The sequence below is a fragment of the Neovison vison genome, chromosome 11 (assembly GCF_020171115.1).
Source record: "Neovison vison isolate M4711 chromosome 11, ASM_NN_V1, whole genome shotgun sequence".
Lineage (NCBI taxonomy): Eukaryota > Metazoa > Chordata > Mammalia > Carnivora > Mustelidae > Neogale > Neogale vison.
In genome coordinates this window covers 71,374,730-71,391,542 of record NC_058101.1, presented here as the reverse complement: position 1 = coordinate 71,391,542, position 16,813 = coordinate 71,374,730, and the positions used below count along the sequence as shown (strand labels likewise).

Genomic DNA, 16,813 nt, shown 5'->3' with positions numbered 1-16,813 from the left:
TCTTCTTTCTGTATGGATCACATGATTGCCAAGAGCCTGGTGACTGACCGCTCTATTGGGAGGAAGTGAGATTCCATGCAGAAGACCCTCTCCCCCGCCTGGCTCTTTGTGGCTCAAGTCTAAGCCAAGTCAAACAACTAGGATTCACCACGGCTCTTCTACAGACAGTGGTCTACGTGCAGACACCGCTGCAAGGTGCTCCCTTGAATTCAACTGACCGGGTGCGGATTCACAAGTATCACGCACACCAGTATTTCGCGATCCCATAACTTCCACAAGGCAGTGGGTTAGACTCACTCGGTTTTCTGCTGACAATTCTCTACAGCAAAGATTCATGAAAGTCAAGCAGATTAAAAAGCTCTTGACACACTGCCATCAAATAGCAACTTTGTAGTTTATAAAAAAAAAAAAAAATTAAAATTACAAACGGAAAGGTCAGCATATCAGAGAAATCTGAAAGCTGGCAGCTTCCGCTCTTAAAATCCTCCCCTGAAAGGGAGCCAGCAATTTAGGTTTCAAACGGAAATCGATAAGAAGGACTAATGGGTGAATGGGGCTTTCACGCTGGTTGTCACTTCCGTGGAGTCTTCCACAAGGAAATTTTGGAGGTAACTCTATGGGTAATCAATATATACAAGAGCTAAAACTGTTCTGGGCTTATTATAATGAGATCATGCCATTGTGACAGGCATTATTTACTGGGAAAATGAAAGTACACCTCTTTGTGTATAAATTATGCCATCAGCATGTCCTGCCTCGTGTTTTTTAGCCTTGGCTTGGCAAATAATTCAAGAATAATTTGGCTTTGTAATTCTGGGCTCTTTCCTACATGAGTGTTCACAGGAGCATCTGCATCAGAGAATGGCAATGCCCCAGAAACTAACTGAGGAGTAGTGATGTCAGGTCACAGGGAAGAAGGAAAGGGTAGGGCCGAGGGGGGAGGAATAGAAGTCACAGTGACACCCAGGAGCGCCTGGGTGGCTCGGTGGTTTCAAGTATCTGCCTTTGGCTCAGGTCATGGTCTCAAGGTCCTCAGATTGAGCCCCACATCAGGCTCTCTGCTCAGCAGGGAGCCTGCTTCCTCCTCTCTCTCTGCCTGCCCCTCTGCCTACTTATGATCTCTCTCTGTCAAATAAATAAATAAAATCTTAAAAAAAAAAAAAAAAGAAGAAGAAGAAGAAGTCACAGTGACACAACCAGCAGCTCCCCTCAATGCAAACATATGCCGACTGGCAAGGTCACACTCCTAGAATTGCTGTAAGGAGAGAGAAGAGAGCTTTAAGGAGCTCTAGGCTCCAAAGATCTCAAAGCCCTCTGGACACAAGTAGCAGACGGGCTGGAAGGTGAGACAGAATGTGCCAGAGTGTCTAGTCATACTCGTGTTAAGTCAAGTGGTTAAGGAGCTCTGCCTGATTTCTAATTCCCTTTCTTTTTACTTCTTCACTTGCTGGCTACAGTCTATTTTAACACATTCTAGAATGTTCACGGACTAAGTGTGACCCTTTCCCCACCAACCACCCCAGGGTACTTCTCCCTCTAAGGTAGCTATTGGGTCCTTCTCCTGTGTACAGAGAATGGCCATGGAGTGCTGGCTTACAGGAGCCTGGGTGGCTCCAGACGTCTGTCTTCTTCAGAGTTCAAGCTTTCCTCTCCCTTTGACCTTGATCTCCTTCGTCTTGCTCCAATCCCCACCCTACACTCCTAGGTGGTTTTCTCCATGCCCTGCACCCTGATGCCATTCCTTCATTTGCCAGATTGCATAAATGACTGATACCTATATTCCATCATTTCTTATGGGGCTGTTTGCATCTTAACCAGAATAACTTGAAAGAGATACAACACTACAATGTCAGAATTTCAGGTACCATGAAATCCTTGGGGGCGCACTCCAGGACCTTCTGGCAGCTGGAAATCACACCCAGATAACCTCTCCTACCTATGTAAAAGGCCGCTGAGATTCTTGCATTTAGCTGGGCACCCTGGGATCAGCTGGCACTGCATGGTACTGGTTCACACTGGGCTATAATTGACTATTTACTTATGTTCTCAAGAGCAGAGACCGGATCTAATTATCGTTATATCTTTAGATCCTAGCACAGCACTTCCCACCGAGCAGAGATCAATTTAAAGACTGAGCAAAGTCAACTGAAAGAGCTCCCAATGGCCAAAGCTGGAATGATTTGAGCAAGAAAATAAAGTAGCATTGGACTCCTCCAAAGTATAAAATCAATATGCATAGATTCTATACTGATAAAAATAATTGAATAAATTAAAACTCCTCACTCCTTAAGGGTGGGCTGTGCATAATGACTTCCAGAGAGTAACAGCATGGAAAGGGGAAGAAAATAGTTACATAACAGTGGAGGAACCCAAAAAATACTACTTTAGCTGGGTGATTGAGGAAAACCTCATTAGTCATAAATTAACAGTATGTACCCTTGCTTGACACAATTTGATAAAAATAGCACTTTATCTCTGTGATCTCCTTCAAGAAAAATCTTTGCCTAATCATGAGAAAAACATCAAATTCCAATAGAGGGACACTCTATAATATACCTGACTAGTAACTTCCTTCAAACCTGGCAGGGTCATCCAAGACAAGGAAAGCCTGAGAAACTTCCACAGCCAAGAAGAGCCTGAAGAGACATGACAACGAAATAGAATATAGTATCCTGGATAGGATCTTGGAACAGAAAAAGGACATTAGGTGAAATTTAAATAAACTGTGGCTTTTGTTTAATAATAGTGTATCAAGGGGAGCCTGGGTGGCTCAGTTAGTTAAGCATCTGCCTTCAGTTCAGGTCATGATCCCAGGGTCCTGGGATCTACTCCCATGTCAGGTTCCTTACTCAGCAGGGAGCCTGCTTCTCCCTCTCCCCCTGCCTGCTGCTACCCCTGCTTGTGTTCCCTCTCTCTCTGTCAAATAAATATATTTTTTTAAAAAGTAATAGTGTGTTAATATGAGTTCATTTACTAAAACATACTAAGATGCTAATAATAAGGGAAACTGTATGTGGAGGGTAGATGGGAGGTCTCTGGACTATCTGCCCAACTTTTCTATAAATCTAAGACAGTTCTAAAAAATAAAGTCTATTAATAATTTTAAAAAATCACATGGAGGTGAAAAAATGTAAAAAATTAAGTGCTTGGTGCCCTTGCTTTTTCTATGGTTATATGCAAAGCTAAAAACAAATAACTAAAAATAACTTAAAAATAACTAAAAACAAATAACTAAAAAAATCTTGGCCATTTTGGATTAAAAATCCTTGTGAGAGATCCAATAATGAATGGCAGGGCTGCTGACCACCATTTTAAACAAAGGACATTATTATAGATTATGATCAGAGAAAAAAAAATCCCTACTCAAGTAGGAAGTACTGTGCTTGGATATGTAAGTATTACTGAGGACGCTCAAGTAGTCCCCATGTTCTTCTTCATTTCCCAACTGCCCATGGAGTTAAGCTGGGGTCATGTGACTGGTTCTCGTCAACATAGTATGAGTGGTATGTGACACGTCTGGGCCTAGGGAGTTAAATGTGGGTGTGCCTCCCCCAGTGTTTAGAGCAGCAATGTCCACAATAGCCAAACTATGGAAAGAACCTAGGTGTCCATCAACACGTGAATGGATAAAGAAGAGGTGGTGTATAGATATAATGGAATACTATACAGCCATCAAAAGATGAAATCTTGCCATTTGTGATGACATGGATGGAACTAGAGGGCATTATGTTGAGCGAAATAAGTCAATCAGAGAAAGAAAATTATCATATGATCTCTCTGATATGAGGAATTTGAGGCAGGGTGGGGAATCATGGGGGGAAAGGGAGGGAAAAATGAAAGAAGATGGGACCAGGGAGGGAGACAAACCATAAGAGACCCTTAATTTCAGGAAACAAACTGAGGGCTGCTGGAGGGGGTTGGGAGGAGGGATAGGGTGGCTGGGTGATGGACACTGGGCAGGGTATGTGCTATGGTGAGTGCTATGAATTATTTAAGACTGATGATTCATGAGTGCCTGGGTGGCTCAGCTGGTTAGGTGACTGCCTTCAGCTCAGGTCATGATCCTGGAGTCTCAGGATCCAGTCCCACATCAGGCTTCCTGCTCAGCAGGGATTCGGCTTCTCCCTCTGACCTTCTCCCCTCTCAGGCTCTCTCTCTCTCACTCTCTCTCTCCCTCTCAAGTAAATAAATAAAATCTTTAAGAAAAAAAAAAAGACTGATGATTCATAGACCTGTACCCCTGAAATAATACATTATATATTAATAAAAAGTTTTTTCTTAAATTAGAACACTCTGGGAAAAAATACATGGGTGTGTCTCTATCTCCTACTTTTCCTGTCTAAGTTGTCCTCCCGTAGAGGCTTTGTCTCATGATAGATGGAGAAGACCACAGGACCCAAAGGAGACTTTGTCAGAGTGAGAAAAAAACCTTTACCATGTTAAGCCATTAAGATTTGGAGTTCACCTGCTGAAGTGGCTCTGTTTAATTACCCTACAAGACCAAGCAACTGTATTCCCAAACAAAGGTTCCTCCCCTTCTGGCAGAAAGTTGTTAATCATACAGTTTCTCCATATTTCTGAATATGGCTACTTACCACAGGCGATGGTCCAATAGACCAAAGAGTCTGGAGTCTGGTATAGGATTCGGTAAGGAGCCACCCGGGCACTGGAGTCCAGCACGACATCAAGGGTACCCACAAGAAGGCCTGAGGGCAGAGAAGGGAGGAGAATGCTTAAGGGTTTCCGCATGCTTCCCCCAAATTCCCAGAGGCAGTGTCACACCCTTTCTGTTGGACCTCCCAATGGTCTTCCCCTACAACCCTTCTCGATGGCCCCTATCCTGTTGCACTCCACCCTGACAAGTCTTCATCTTAAACAGGCTGATGTTGGCTCCACTGTTTCTTGTTCCAACAACCTCCAAGAGAAACTGCCTAAGTTGGAAGGCAGTCGGTTGGTGTCAAAACTAATGGGAGGCTGGCAAATCTGCGAGCCCAGTCCCTGGTAGATGCTGGTATTTACAAATGCCTACTGAAAATAAAAATAGGGAAGGTATTAAGCATTTATGTGTTGGTGTCTCTGCTTTATCTATATTAGGCCCAATATGCATTGTTTCCTCCCCCTTTTCACCAAAGAAATAAATCCTTGGGAAGCAGTCACGTCTATCTGAGTCAGTGTGCCAGGCTGGCCTACATATTATTTTAAACTGTCCCACTTTTCTTTGTATTGAAAAAGTATAGGTCAGCTCAGCAAGCATCAAGTAAGTACCTACTATGTGCAAGGCAAACCCTGTGGGCACAAAACACAGTAAGACAGAGTCCTTAAGGTATTTATAATCTAGCAGGGGAGTCATCTAACACTTGTTTAGGAGTGAACAAGGGCTGGGAAACAAGCATTTTCGCATCTCCGTGGCAGAGTCCTTTGGCATTTATGACATCCATCATTAAAACCAGAGATGTCTGTAGATGAGTGCCCACTCCAAGGATGCAGGAATTAGGCTGAGGATCAGGAAAGGCTTTGGGGTAGCATATGGTGGCATTCCGTGGGTCAGGAACCTCACTGATCTGTCCAGACCCTGAGGGAAAGAAATTCGCCCACATCATCCAAGTCCAGGAAGCCTGAACAGTGAGCAAATGGATTTACCTACTAGTTTGTGAGAAATGCAAATACTCTGTACACCAGTGCTCACTTAAGAAGAGGCAGTGTCTTCTGTTTTCAGGAGTGCACATCTATCTTATAACCACCATTTCTCCAAGTCCCCCCAACCCCAGGAAAGTGTGCCTCTTTATCTATCCGAAACTGGGATTAGGCACCAAAGGTTTTCTCCGCTATTCCAAAATAACATGGACACACCCACAAATTCTACAAACTCAAATAAATTAGATCCTTTACTTGGCAGGATGAATCCAAAAGATTCCCATAAAATAAATACCCGTAATTATTCCAAAGTCAGACAGAAATCGGCACAGAGCGGGATGTGGACTCAGAAGAACCAATTAGGAACTCTGGCTGGTTTTCATCTCAGAGCAAGACATCTTATTTTCAATGCCTTGGTTTTCTCAAGGATAAAATACAGACAATATCACAGTTACAAGACTGTTCTTGTAATAAGACTGAATATAATAGGATTTAAGGGCAAGAGACTGAGTGGAAAAAGGGGTTAAGAAACCTGTCTGGAACTTGCCAAGACACTCCTTTATTTAATTTGACTTCTACTTAGACGGCAGGTTTATTAAAAATGGTTTTGGATACTGCTGATAGTGTTTGAGGCTGAGAGGGGAGGCTAACCATCCCCAGGCTCCCTTGCTCGGCTCCTGCTGAAAATAAGCAGCATACTGGGAAGTACAGAGCCCAGCGCCGGGCTCACAACAGGATTTTCATGAAGTTCTGCCGAATCTGAACCATAAGTTCTTCTGAAACTGTCACACAAGTATCTCTTGAAGGGTTGTCTTGTAACAATGTCTTGTGGTTTGGGTCCCACCATATCATCATATTGAATACCTTGATGTGTGCGATACCAGTGAAATTCACTTCCTTCTGCCCTGGCAGCCTGGGATCCCGGAAAGAACTAGATTGCTGAGTTCAGGCGAGCTCCGTTCTGGCTCTGACTCTGTAATAACCAGTTCTGTGGTGTGGACCTCCCACTTCACTTCTTGTTGCTTTGACTGGCTTAGTTGTAAAGGGATTCTCATAGCACTGGCCTTCCTGAACCGGCGTTATTCATCAAGAAGCCCTACGGAAGGTTTAACCACGGGCAAGTCCTACAGTTGTCCTTGGTCTTTGTCCAAGGACAGGAACCCATCTGGGTTTACTCCAAACCACAGTGACCATAGCCGATCTGAACACACCAGGAAAAACAAACTTTCACTGAAGTGGAAATTAATTCATTTGTTAGATCTGGCCTGTACGAAATACAATATGGCCTGCAGTCTTCCAAGGAGTAAACTTCCACATAATGCCACACATGTACGCATTTTGGTTTTCTCGACCGTGGCGTGGATTTACTGCAAAGGCTTCTAATTACTTTTCAGTTATCTGCAGACGGAAGAGTACATTAACAGGAAAAGCAGAAAAGAGAGCCAGCTAAGCTGGATTCCCTCTGATGTTAACTAGAAATACAAGCACATCATTCATCACTGAGTGTTTGTAATACTTCACTCCTCTTGAATCAAAAGAAGAAACGAAATCCCCACAATACTGGAAAGGTCACATACGTTGGTTCTAAGGAACACATACTTCATTCCGGGCTTAGGGAATTCAGTCAAGGATCAGCCCACGTGGTTCAATGAGCCTCTGAAGAGTGTCATCACAGATAAAGCTTCTTCAGAGGGCAACCACCGCTCATGGGGCAGAGCAGCCAACAGAAGCGGTCCCAGTTCTGGAATACTTCATGCCACCACCCCCCTCTCACACCCAGGCTCCCTGAGCCTCAGTTTCCCCATCCTTCATGTCTCCCTAGACTTCTATACGCTGTAAGACACAGTAGGAAGAGACTCCGGAAAGGTTCAACGTGATCCACTCATCTTGACCACCACAGAGTTCCCAACTGAAAACCATCTCCAATACTCATCAGCCTACGTAACAAAATCTCCAGTGTCACCCAGGGACAAAGAAAACTGAGCTGTTGAAAGAAGACCCCCCAGAGTGAGGGCTTCTGACGGACACCAGCTCATCAACACCGAGTGTGAATTTACAACCGGCACCGCCAGCTTCCACTAAGATTTAGATGAAAACAAACAGGTTTTCATACCAACCAGAGGGTCCATGCTGAAAATATCTGAAACCACAGACAGTATGATATTGTAACACTCGCGTGAGGAGAACGCACGATTATTAAACTGTTGTGAGAATTCTTTGAAAACTTAAGGTACTAGACATTCAGAGAGAAAGTAATACTGTAAATTGAGGTACGCAGTTGGCCTGCCGAATCTGTTCATACAGTTTTCTTCCACATGAACCCAGATGTGTCCTTTCCCTCTGTAACACTGACCAGAATTCTCCCTCTATTCGGAATGTCGTGTTTATCGCTCAATTCTCACTTCCCACTGCCTGAAATGACAAACTCCTGTGTATTTAATACGTCTCCTTCTATCCCTCCTCCCCTCCAAGTTCTGCTTCTGTAGTACCTATTGAGTTTATTTAAAATTGCTTGTACGCGGCGCCTGGGTGGCTCAGTTGGTTAAGCGACTGCCTTCAGCTCAGGTCATGATCCTGGAGTCCCAGGATCGAGTCCCACATCGGGCTCCCAGCTCCATGGGGAGTCTGCTTTTCCCTCTGGCCTTCTCCCCTCTCATACTCTCTCTCAAATAAATAAATAAAATATATAAATAATATAAATATATTATCTATTAATAAATATATATATAAATATATTATTTATTAATATATAAATAAAATAAATTTTAAAAATTTTTTAATTGCTTGTACATTTTGCCTCTTTCCACAAGACCTCTTAGGGTGGAAGCTAACTCTGACTCCTGGGTCCTGGACTTTGCTTGGAGCACACACTGTAAGCCCTGAACACACGTTTGATCCATGGATGAGTTGGGTAGTTTTCGAAAACCTGCAGAAGTCATCATTGTGCCGCCGAAGCTCTATGGATAATGAAGAGCCACGACTCTGGGAGAGGGGAAATATTCCTCCCATAGCCCCCATCCATACAGAGTCCTGGAAGATGGGACATCTGAGCCAGAGAATCCAATCCCTCCCTTCTCCCCCCCCCAAAAAAAAACCCAACCCAGCAATCAAGATTTTCTTAGAAGTTTTATTACTCATTCCTCTGAAATGGCTGTCAAAATACTGAACCTTTTATCATTTCCCACACAAAGTGCTGTTTTAGCAGCTGCTCTAGTCAGCTATTTCTGGTGTTAAACAATCTTTGATTGCCTAGGATAACTGAGTCAAATTATGGCTCTCAAAATAACTCTTCCCCACATCTACCTACTGTATTAGTTCGGGGGCATCTTGTAACATAAAAATGCTGTTTTCAAGGAGACTCAGAAAACACTACAAAATTGGTACGTTTAGGCTTCCCTTCTGCCTGCGGGCACTGGAGGGTGTGTGATACACACAGAGGACTCGCTCGCTCTGCTCCCGCGTCAGGAGCGTGCTGGACAGGTAGGAACGTGCCCAGGACAACGATCGATCACCTCCTGACGATCTTGAAATAACTTAATGTCAAAGTGGACAAGATACTAAAGCTCATTCAGCCTTCCTCTACCCCCTCAGCCACGCAACCTGTCCGAGGTCTGCAATGAAAATGGCAGCAGAAAGGTCAAGGGCACAGGCAATCATAGCCCCTCTGCAGAGAGTGCCACGGACCCCTAAGCACTATTGTTCAACCATGTTTTTCAAAACCACAGAAGAAAATAGGAAATTACAAATACATGCACCACTACTCTTTTAACATCTGGCCTTATCTGTTTTGTTTTGTTTTTAAATAAAGAAAATATAACACACATAGGAAAGGTCCCTTTAATGCCTCCCTGATCCTATTTCCCTCTCTCCCTCTCACCACTGTCAGGTTGTTTCATATTCTCCCCATCCGGGTCCTTATAATTTTATTGCCCGACATGTATGTACGTGAATGCACACTTGACACTGATGTGCACTTTAAAATTTACCGTAATGAGAAGAGTAGATATTGTCTGGCAACCTGTTTTTCTTTTTACCCAATAAAATGATTATAAAATTTACCCAGGTTAGACTTGTAAATTTGATTCACTCATTTAAAATGCTATATAATATCCACAGTATAAATATAAGTTACTCTTTTTCCTAATAAAGGACACTTGGGTTTACCTCCAATTTTCTTCCTGTAATAGGCACTGCAATTATTTTCTTTATATATGATGTTTTAAGCATGTGAAGACATTTTAGAATGCAACTGCTGGGTCACAGGGTAAGTTCGTCTTTAAACCTTATCAGATATTACAAAATTGCTCTCCAAAGTGACTGTGCCAACATACTCTTACCAGGAAAGCTAGACAATATGTTTTCCACAATGGTCCCAACACTTAGTATTATCAGTGTTCTGGGTTTTTGTTTTTGGTTTTTTTTTTTCACCAGTCTTCTCCAGGATGAGAAATAGTATCCATTTGTTTTTGTTTTTAAGTAAGCTCTACCCCCAGCATTGGAGGCTTGAACTCACAACTCGGAGATCAAGCATTGCATGCTCTACCAAGAGAGCAAGCCAGGGGCCCCTCCATTTGTTGTTTAAATTTGCTTTTTTTTTTTTTTAATATTAAGGAGTTTGAGTACCTCTTCCTGTTTATTGGCTCTTCCGGTTTCCTATTCTTTGAGCTATTTGCCCTTCCCATGGAACTGACTTGTGCTGAAGATCCAGCTCAGAGAGTCAGAGTTTAGAGGCTCCCACGAATATATACCCTGATCAATTCGTTTCACCAAATACCCACTAATCTCCCTAAAGCCAGACAGGTAGTATGCTCAGACTTGTTTCTTTATATATATTCTATTTAAATGGAGGGATTTGGGATCAGTATTTGCAAACCCCTCTGCATTACTCCCATGGAAAGTTTCTGCAGGTCACAGGCTCCCACCTTCTCCCACCTCCTGCTCCCAAGGTGTCATTGATACATCCCCTATGGTCTTAGCACTGACATAGGGTTACCTGCTCTTAGGCAGAAGTAATTGCACAGTAACACCCACAAGCAGCGGCGGACAGAATTATAACCTCCAGCCAACACCATAATTTTTTCACTTCTTTTAAAGAATCTTGTTTGTAGTTTCTTCCCACCAGTTTGTGAGCTCCTGGAGAACAGGCCCAGCCTTGTTTACCTTGGAATTCCCAAAGCCTCCAGTTTAAGTCCCTCAAGTTGTGCTGAATATTTATAAATTGGGCCACAAAGTTTTCACTTTGATGGACATTTGGAGAAACCCAGAATTATTTTCCAACCTTATTCAGCTACCATAGCTGAATACCATAGTTCTAGCAAAGTGATCTTAAATAATTAAAACTGTCTTAGCATCATTCAATGAATGGAGACCACTACTTGAGAAAAGGCTGGAAAATCCCACCTCGGAGAGTGCGAGGTAATACAGCTCAAACTCACATCTGAACTTTTTACCATGGGAGATCAAATTCTCTAATTTCGGAAGTAATCTGAAATTTTTTTTATGAATATTGAGATTTATCTGGAATTATGGTGGATCAAAAGCAGAGATCTTTAGGGAAAGCACAAGTCTTTTTATTCTCCTACTTTCGGAAACTAGTCCAGAGATTGGCAGTTGTTGCCAAAAGACCATAAAATTACCGCAAGGTTGAACCAGTTGAAACTCCTGCACCCACACTCAGACTGGTAAACTATTTGTTTTGCATTCCACACCGGCCAGGGGGCCAGGTCAGAGATCAGAAAAACCATCCTGCGTGCACAGCAGTGAGGGGGAGGGGGAATGCTGGAATTGCCAGGTGAGGGGTCAGCTGCAGAGCAATAAACGTACTCGAGTTCATAGCACCACCATGAACGATGTAAAGCACTCAGACCAGCTACAGGGTCCCTGAGATGGGTCATGTCTGTTCTCTGGGTAAGGAGCTGAGGAACGTAGGTTTGTTGGGAGAGATGGCTGGGGCTGGAGATGGGGGCCGTGAGTTTCCTCAGTTTCACAACCTCAAAGAGTCTAACAGCCTTTCTCAAGGACTGACTAAAAGGGAGAGACCCGTCCCAGTACTAGAATTCTACCTTCATTGTAGAACTGTCTCGGCATGCTTTTATTTTAAGTGTTGCTTACTTTCTGCCCCCAGTAGAGGGTTTAGGTAAAGAGTTTTTCGACATAGTTCAAACCACTGTTGCTGCTTCAACAGGCCGTCCACAACTCTCTCCTCTCAACCTCAATAGCGGTCTGTCACAACACCATCCCAGCCACACATATCATGGCTGCCTTACAATACAACGCCTCTCTCTTGAGGGGACAGAGGAGACAGCCGTCTTATACACATACACACATAAACACACACACACACACACACACACAGGGATTTGTCACCATTTATGGAAAGATGAACCAATGAGCAGTCTGGTAGTGTAGGAAATACACTGCCAGCTCTGTCAATTAGGACTCCTCAAACTGTTTCTGATCAAAAATCAGTTTGGGTTTGGTTTCCAATCTGTTACAGACTGATACTTCTGTCAGATATGGTACATGTGAAATACTGTATCTCTAGAATATGAAAAAAAGACAAAAAGAAGTCTATTTTTTTTTATTATTGAATTCAACAAATTGCTCTAGGTTTCTAATTGCTTAATCTCAATTTCTGTTCTTTAGCTCAAGGCAGTGGTAACACACGGGTTGCAAACCAGTACTTTAAAGAAATAGCATTAAGTTAGGGACGGGACGGCTGGAGGGCAGTAATTCTCTCAGGACTGTGTTTATTAGAATCATATGCATAGTTTTAAAGAGCACCTTCAATCTGGAATACACATTTTTTACTTGGGAAATTAAAACAATTGTCTACCCACTGCAAACTAAAAGGAAACTCGACAAAATCATTTCTTAATTGAAGGCAAGAAGACAGGAATGGGGGAGGCATGAGGTTTTTGTTGTGTATTTATCCCAAGGGCACTGGTTTAGAAGTGTGGAAAATCTACAATCCTGCATCAGCTGAGTCTTGGGAGACCCCTGATGCATTTCGTACCAAGAGAGGGGCAGGCTCTGGGGCAGAAAGACGAAGCTTGGAGAGGCAGACTACTCCCTCTGTAGTATTTCAGGCTAATTCTGGATTGCAGGGTCTTTGAAATTCGGGCTTGCTTATAAGAGTATGGTAGTTCTCTATCCATGGTTTCACTTTCTCCCCAGTCAGCTGCCATCAGAAACAGACCACCCGCCTTCCGATCTGCGGTCAGAAGGTCGACAGTAGCCTCATGCTACGGCACAACGTGTACGTCCTTCATCTCACCACACAGACCTCCTCTCATCTCACGTTATCACAGGGAGGAGGTGAGTGAGCACAGAACGAGATGCTATGTCAAGTGTGGGACGCGTGTATTCTTATAATTGTTCTATTCTGTTAGCAGTAATTGTTGGTAGGCTCTTTCTGTGCCTAATTCATAAACTGACTTAATCACAGGTATGTATGTCCAGGAAAAACCCAGCGTGTACCTGGGGTTCAGGGCTAGCCACAGCACCGGGCATCCACGGGGACCCTAGACTGTATCCCCCCACAGACATGGGAAGGTACTGCCCACAGAAAGTGAGGGTTCGAACGGACAGAAAGCAGCCGTGACTTTCCTACTTTCTATCACAGAAGAGAAAGCACACAGGCGGGCTTATACCTAAAGCAACTGCAGAAAACTGGAATCGGAAGAGCATTTCCTCAGCAGAGCCTTGGTCACACGGCCAATTAGCATGTGCTGCCCAAATATGCCAAGCACCCCTGACGGCCCAGGCTTCTAGCAGCTGCTCCACTCCACCCCGTGGGCCACACACGCCTCCTCCTACAAAAACAGAGGGCTGTTGGAATAGACTTTTCCTTCTCTTTGGGGCCGTGTCTGAGAAGGAATCACAAAGATATTTCAATACCTTCCCCAACACCCTGGTTAGGACGACCTACATAATTTGTAGGGCCCCTGGTAAAAAGAAAAGGCAAGTCCCCTTGCTCAAAATTCTGAAGAATTTCAAGACCACTAGTGGAACATTCAACCAACATCAGAGCCCTTTGAAATGCAGTTTCCTGGGCTACGCAGTACAAGGCCACATCCCCAGGAGGCGGGTCCTGACCCCAACACTGCCGTGGTGATTTCATCCCCACAGACAAGCTTGTTCTCAGCCTTTGATCAGGGATTCAAGTTTGCTATGATATAGACCAAGGCGTACAATGAAATGAACTCATTCAGAAAACACGGTAGGCACCTGTGTGTTCCGATTCCACAAACAAGCCTTAGTGGTATAGTGGTGAGCACAGGTGCCTTCTGATTATGCAAACAAGCCCTCAACCCAAGAGGAAGGTAGATTCACTTTTGTTACATTGCCAGCTGCTTCCACATATGCAGCAGCAAGGTGTTCTGGTGCTAATCTTGACTGTAGAGGCAGGTATGAAAACTCGAGACTGATGTTTCAGGGCTGGCCAAGGTTAGCCTGTAGAGCAAAGACAGAGGGGTCTTTCTGGTGCTGGGCGGAGTTGTTCACTGTGAAGCCCATCGTTTCTAAGAGGCAAGCCACATCCACCACCGCAGGGAAACCTGGGTACGATGCCCCCCATCTACCTGCTCCCAGATGGGCCACATTCATACGTACTACTCACTCGGTCCCAAGATCATTGCCAGCCCTCTTGATTCATGTAACCCCTTCTCCCAAATGAATTAATATCATGAAATAGAAGCAATTATGAATTTTAAATTACATTTAGGTAATGACCTAGTACGTCCAAATAATTGTATTTATGCAATGACAGACATTTAAAATCATGCCCTTGGGGCGCCTGAGGGGCTCAGTCAGTTAAGCGTTGGACTTCAAGCCCAGGTCATGATCTCAGGGTACTGGGATCCAGGCCTGCACCTGGATCCCTGCTCAGCAGAGAGACTGCTTCTCCCTTTCCCCCTGCTCCCAACTTGTGTTCTCCCTTAAATAAATAAAAAATTTAAAAAACAAAAAATAAAATCATGCCCTCAAATGATTATCCAATGACACGGTGAAACATATCTAGTATATCATGTGAAGCAAAACTAAAATTTTTGTTCCATATATTTCCAATCAAAATAGAAGTATAATAGTATTACATTATAAACTATAATACATGCATTCTTTTAAACTTTATTTTTTCAGTGTTCCAAGATTGTTTATGCACCACACCCAGTGCTCCATGCAATATGTGCCCTCCTTAATACCCACCACCAGCCTCACCCAACCCCCCATTCCCCTCCCCTCCAAAACTCTCAGTTTGTTTCTCAGAGTCTTCAGTCTCTCATGGTTTGTCTCCCTCTCTGATTTCCCCCAACTCACTTCTCCTCTCCATTTCCCAATGTCCTCCGTGTTATTCCTTATGCTCAAGTAAGTGAAAACATATGATACAATCGACTCTCTCTGCTTGACTTATTTCACTCAGCATAATCCCCTCCAGTCCAGTCCATGTTGATACAAAAGTTGGGTATTCAGGGGCACCTGGGTGGTTCAGTGGGTTGAGCCTCTGCCTTCGGCTCAGGTCATGATCTCAGGGTCCTGGGATCAAGCCCCGCATCGGGCTCTCTGCTCAGCGGGGAGCCTGCTTCCCGCCCCCTCTGCCTTTCTGCCTACTTGTGATCTCTCTCTGTCATATGAATGGATAAAATCTTTAAAAAAGAAAAAGTTGGGTATTCATCCTTTCTGATGGAGGGAAGGAATACATGGCATTATTTTTAAAGACTATAACATTATTGGTAGGTTAAAAAAAAATCTCTTTCCTGTACTGTTCTGTGTTTCCAAAACTTTTTCAAATGTACATCCAATACTTGTATGATTCAAAAAATTTTTTATCTCCATTACTTCCAACCTTTTGTTTTAGGCTTTTTTAATAAGAGAGTTAATAGTCTTAAGCAAATAAATGGTCACCATGTTTATAATAAAGCTACCAAATCCTTCGAGATGGTCCAGGTTAGTCATTTCATTGTTAGGATGAAATCCCACAGGTAGGAGGGTCAATATCTCTAAGGGTGGCATCCTCAAAATCACACTCTGATGGAGAAGGGTCTGGCTTTATCCTTTAGAAATTTGTTTAAAGTTTGTGTTTTCCCTCTTGTACACAAAGTGCATGAATACCATAAGCTGATACATCTTCAATCACAAAGTACCAAATTATTTAACTCAATGATAGGGACTACATATTTAAACAACTAGCTTAAGTCAGGACGTTTATATTCCCCAAATAAAAAATATAAACACTGGGGCACCTGGCAGGCTAAGGTGGTTAAGCGTCTGCCTTCAGCTCAGGTCATGATCCCAGGGTCCCGGGATTGAGCCCTGAGTCAGGTTCCTTGTTCACCAGGGAGTCTGTTTCTCCCTCTGCCTCTGCAGTTCCCCCGGCTTGTGCTCTCTCCCTCTCTCTCTCAAATAAATAAATTCTTTAAAAATAAATAAATAAATAAATACACAAACTACAAGTATTAAATGGATGAAATTAGTTTTGCTACTTTGAATACGGAGTCTTTGTTATAATGGTAATACCCATGGTGCTGCCTTTGGTCATATGTAAGTGAGGCAAAGAAAGAGGCTATATGTGCTTGTATGTACCTAGGAAATGTCCAGGAAAGATGTATATTGAACAGCTAATAACAGTTACTTCTGGGAAATGACATCGATATGGGGAGATACCCCGCCGGGAAGAAACCAGACTCCTCTGATTATTAGAACTGTATTTTTAAAAGTAATTTTTAATGCTGTTGGAACTCTGTAAAATCAGACTCTTGCACATATATTATAATAAAGTAATAATGCAAGAACTATTAAAGGGAAAAAAATACCACAATGAATATCCTGCTCTAAGACTATAAAAGATGAAACTCTGTAACCAATCAGTTCCTGGTACTCTCTGTGCGGGCCAGAAACATGGCACCCACCCTCGGCACACCGTGACTGGGGACAGAGAGCAGGACTGTCACATTGGACCAGACAAGGCTGCCTTTCACCAGGGACTACGGTCGAGGCTAACTTAACACAGGGCTCAGAGGTGGCCTGCAGGGAAAGATGAGGCAGACCAGTCACATCCTCTTCCAGGGAATCTGAGCTGAGAAACACGAAGAGAAAAGTCAAGTAAGCTAGAAGCAGAAGAAGCAAAAGAGTATAGGATTTCAAGGCAAAGGAATGTGGCACACAAGACAGATGACAGGGA

At 43.4% G+C, this 16,813-nt stretch overlaps 1 protein-coding gene across 1 annotated transcript in view; it reads right to left on the bottom strand.

Moving 5' to 3' along the window:
- The window catches only part of TBC1D9 (TBC1 domain family member 9), a 122,700-nt gene that overhangs the window by 67,795 nt on the left and 38,092 nt on the right, over positions 1-16,813 (bottom strand). The window contains exon 2 of the mRNA XM_044268037.1: positions 4,596-4,706. Within this exon, the coding sequence (XP_044123972.1) occupies positions 4,596-4,706 (111 nt within the window). The remainder of the gene's footprint in view (positions 1-4,595; positions 4,707-16,813) is intronic.